Source organism: Juglans regia, chromosome 5 (assembly GCF_001411555.2).
Source record: "Juglans regia cultivar Chandler chromosome 5, Walnut 2.0, whole genome shotgun sequence".
NCBI classification, from domain to species: Eukaryota; Viridiplantae; Streptophyta; class Magnoliopsida; order Fagales; family Juglandaceae; genus Juglans; species Juglans regia.
The window spans coordinates 1323612-1328384 of NC_049905.1; the positions used below are offsets into that span (position 1 = coordinate 1323612).

General features: G+C 33.6%; 1 protein-coding gene across 1 annotated transcript; it reads left to right on the forward strand.

Moving 5' to 3' along the window:
* Nucleotides 1-2261: 2261 nt before the first annotated feature.
* On the forward strand, nt 2262-4573 carry LOC108989325 (WAT1-related protein At5g07050-like). The gene is made up of 7 exons (XM_018962884.2): nt 2262-2589; nt 2705-2767; nt 2865-2981; nt 3103-3352; nt 3467-3628; nt 3765-3916; nt 4137-4573. The coding sequence occupies exons 1-7, from the start codon at nt 2387-2389 to the stop codon at nt 4384-4386; spliced, it is 1197 nt and encodes a 398-aa protein (XP_018818429.1). The 5' UTR covers nt 2262-2386; the 3' UTR covers nt 4387-4573.
* The last annotated feature ends 200 nt before the right edge of the window (nt 4574-4773 follow it).

Consider the following 4773-nt stretch of genomic DNA (forward strand, 5'->3'; position numbering starts at 1 on the left):
TTACAAATATATATATCAATGATTCAATATATATATTATATAGTCTATATATATATATTACAAATATAATATAGACTATAGTTATACTTATAATTAATATAGTTATACTAAATCACTAAAAGTTTATAACTAATACTACTATATAACTATACTAATAGTCTAATATTAATACTATTATATAGTCTAATATATTATATAGTCATACTAATATATAAGTTTGCAACTATTTAACTAATACCAATATTTTAATATAGACCATAGTTATACTTATACTAATATAGTTATACTAAATCATTAAAAGTTTATAACTAAGACTAATATATAGTTTATAACTAATACTAATATATAACTACACTAATAGTCTAATATATTATATAGCTATACTAATATATAAGTCTACAACTATTTAACTTATACTAATAGTTTAATATAGACTATAGTTATACTAAATCAATATCACTAATACTAATATATAACTAGACTAATAGTCTAATATTAATAGTTAATATTATTATATAGTCTAATATATTAGACTATAGCATATTAAATCAATTTTCCAAACCATCAAAAAAGTTTTAATTACCATTAAAAAAAAAATGCATTGAAAATATTAACTCAATAGAAAACGACGCTGTTTCCCCTATAACTAAAACCCTAATTCCTAAAGTCTTATTCTCCCTCCCATCTCATTCTGTATCATTCTCTCTCTCATTCGCTCACGGCTCACTCTCTCGTCTGCGTCTCTGTCTCACAGCCTCGCCCCTTCTCACTCTCGACTCTCTCGTCTCTCAACTCTGAACTCTCTCGTCCCTCACTCTCTTCTCTCAACTCTCTCATCCGCTCACTCTCTTGTTTGCGTCTCTGCCTCGCGGCTTCGCCCCTTCTCACTCTCGAGTCTCTCGTCTCTCAACTTTCTCGTCTCTCACTCTCTCTTCTCTCAACTCTCTCGTCCCTCACTCTCTCTTCTCTAAAGTCTCAACTCTCTCGGCCTCACTTTGTCTCTCTACCAAGTCTGCCCAGTACCCCCTCAAAGGTAATTTTTGTTTTTTGAAATTACATATTAGGCTTTTTATGATTGGGTTTTGTAATATTAGGGTTTTTGAATCCGAAATTTAGGATTTTTTGTGATTGTATTTATTATTCTATTTGTGATATTAGAGTTTTTTTATTGAAATTATGAAATTATTTTGAAATTATGATAGACGATATTTGTGATATTAGGGTATTTTGAATCCGAAATTTACTTTGATTGAGTTTTGTGATTGAGTTTGTGAAATTGGGTTTTTAATTGGGTTTGTGAAATTACATTGATATGGTTTTGTAATTTTTCTACTTGAATAACATCTATCCTGCTTAATGTTTATCAATTAGGGTTGATGATTTGAATAAACTGTGAAGGCTTAACAATTAAATCAATTTTTTTTTCTTTTATAAACAGATTTTTAATGATAAATTGTCTAAATTTTATTTTTAAAAAATCGAAAAATCGGACCGGAAACCGATAAAATTGGAAGTACCAGTTTAGGAGGATAACCAGTGCGTAATCGGTTTTGAAAAATGTAAAACCGGTACATACCGGTTCGATCCTAAATTTTATCCAAAACCGGACCGAACCGAATCGGTGATACCCCTAGCCAATGGCAACTCCATGTCGGCCCCAAGAATATTAACACATATAGCAAGAAAAATTCTCTTATAATTCATTATTTACAATCTCACACTTCATACTCTATAAAAAATACACCTAAATTATATAAAAAATATTCTCACACCCTATAAAAAAGTTATAGATATTCAGTATAAAAATAAATAGTGAGCTGATGCATAACATGCTTCCATATAACAATGCTTTTTTTTTTCCACATAAATAAATTAAAATTTATAAAATAAATAACGTGAATCATATATGGACCATATATAATAATAATAGTAGAAGTGCTATGGTCACAAATAAATTTTACAAAAATAAAATTATAAATTAATATAATATCATTTATATAATATTTTTAGATATAGTACTTTACAATAAAAATATTTTTATAATCTAACGTAATAATATATCCAAATATATCGATTTGTACGTGTATTTTTATAAGATTTATTTATGAATAAAGTATTTTGGAATCTTAATTATAATTTTTCTCAAAAAGAAAGTATTAACAGGGTGGAGGATCCTACGACGTCAGATATGAACAGTTCCCCGAGACTGCTATATAAATGTGTGAACCTCCCCACATTTTAAGCTATAGGGAGAAGAAACACAGTCCTGATCTTTCAGTACGTGTTCTTCCTGATCTCTCTCTCTCTCTCTCTCTTAGTTTGAACTTTTCTGCAGTGCTAGCTGCCGACCGAAGTTCCATCCATTTTCTTGGAAATTAATAGAAACATGGCGAAGCCCGGATGCTGCAGCGGCTTCCTCGAAGCCTCGAAACCGTACTTTGCAATGATATCGTTACAATTCGGCTATGCCGGAATGAACATCCTTAGTAAAGTTTCTCTCAACGGAGGGATGAGCCACTACGTGCTGGTGGTTTATCGCCATGCCTTTGCAACTGCGGTCATCGCCCCCTTCGCTTTCATTTTCGAGAGGTTTGAATTCAAGAATTCTATCCCGGACAAGCTTTTCAATTCACTTATTTTCCCGTCTGTGTATGAAATAATCTTCGGGGTTCTGATGCATGAACGTCGTTTAATTCCCTTTCAGGAAAGCGCAGCCAAGGATTACATTTCCAGTATTTGTGCAGATATTTTTCCTCGCTCTTCTTGGGTCAGTCCTTAATTAGTTTATTCCTTGTCGAGATTATCAGAATTTCTTGGCTTTATCTGTGAGTCCTGATCAGGGTGATTTTGTTTCTGTTTGACAGTCCGGTGATTGATCAGAACTTCTATTATGCGGGGCTGAAATATACGTCGCCAACTTTCTCATGCGCAATAAGCAACATGCTCCCTGCCATGACGTTTGTCATGGCAGTCATATTCAGGTATGCAAAAAAGCAACCAATATCATCATACATTCATATATATTGAATTAAATTCGCGTTCCTGAGAATTAATTGGGCTAAACTTTTTAACTGGTGCAATGAAAATTAAAATAAATTAAAGGATGGAGAAGATGAGCCTGAAGAAAGTAAGGTGCCAAGCAAAGATAGTGGGAACCGCAGTGACAGTGGCTGGGGCTATGCTAATGACTTTGTACAAAGGACCCATAGTGGAGATGGTTTGGTCGAAGCACATCCATCCTCCTAAATCTTATGCGACAAATTCCTCTGCAAACAGCGACAAGGACTGGTTCAAGGGCTCCATCTTTCTTATCATCGCTACCCTTGCCTGGTCGGGCCTTTTTGTTTTGCAAGTAAGTAATATTATTGCAAGAAGATGTTTGTTGTTGCTGTTTTTTTTTGGTCTTTCTTGTAGGAAAAACTTAGAAAAACGGTTTTGTATGTCTGATGTTAATTTCATATTTCAGACACATGCGTTGAAGACATACAAGAATCATCAGCTGTCTCTTACATCTCTGGTGTGCTTTGTGGGCACTCTTCAAGCCATTGCTGTCACCTTTGTCATGGAGCACAAAACCTCAGTTTGGAAAATTGGCTTTGACATGAATCTCCTTGCTGCCGCCTATGCTGTAAGAATCTTTGTATCTTTCTGTCTGTGTACTGATCAGTTTGCGATGAGCAGTGCATGCATGCACCACGAGGCCGGTACTATAAAACACGTGTCAATTATCTGTTGATGATATCTTTTCTAAAACTTTCTTTCAGGGAATCGTGACATCAAGCATTTCATACTATGTCCAAGGGCTAGTGATAAAGAAAAAAGGACCCGTCTTTGCAACTGCTTTTAGCCCCTTGATGATGATAATTGTAGCCATTCTGGGCTCCTTCATCCTGGCAGAGAAGATCTTTCTTGGAGGGTAATTTAATTAACTTCCTCTGATGATCTTTTCACTCAAACTTCTTGCATGCATGGATGCCATCCTTAATTATCCAAAGAGATATTAACTGTGACGTCATATATATATATATATATATATATATTACTTGAAGCATAATTATTAATATATGATTATCATTTAATTAGTAGATCTATTATAAGTAATATAACAGATAAATCATGTCATGTGGTGGGTGCAGTGTGCTGGGTTCTATCTTGATTGTAATGGGACTTTACTCAGTCCTATGGGGAAAGCACAAAGAGAGTGTGGAGAATAAAGCTCATGCGGAAGAGATACCAGATGCTATAAAGGTTGCTCAAGTAAGTGGGAAGCTGGCTGTTACAATAATCGGGGATATTGAAGCAAATGAAATCCAAATGGGAAAGGGATCATCAGATGATCATCAAGAATTAGCGGCCACTAACAAAGATCTCGTCTGCTGCCGTTAGCAATATGCCAAAATGAATTCCAGATCATCGAGCTGGCAACTCGGTCCTATGCATGCATGAAATTAAGCTAGCCAGCCAAGACACAAAATGATCATATCATAGAGCCATAGGGACGGATGGATATTGCATGGGGATGGGCTTTTTGTCTTATTCATCCCCCATTTTGTTATCTTTTTTTTTTTTTTTTTTTTTTTTTTGTCTTTCCATAATATAATTGGACAAGTTTGGGTTTTTATCTAAGGTATCATGTATATTTTCGATAATAAACAAAAGACTTCAATGAGTAAATGGAATCATATTAATATATATATATATATATATATGATCAGAATCTTGGAGATCAGTAGTTTCTCAATATATTATATATATATATATATAAATATATAT

Coding starts and splice junctions, on each gene's coding strand:
- LOC108989325 (XM_018962884.2), top strand. CDS start 2,387: ATGGCGAAGCCCGGATGCTGCAGCGGCTTCCTCGAAGCCTCGAAACCG. Junction 3,353..3,466: donor CGGGCCTTTTTGTTTTGCAA/GTAAGTAATATT, acceptor TTCATATTTCAG/ACACATGCGTTGAAGACATA. Junction 3,917..4,136: donor GAGAAGATCTTTCTTGGAGG/GTAATTTAATTA, acceptor TGGTGGGTGCAG/TGTGCTGGGTTCTATCTTGA.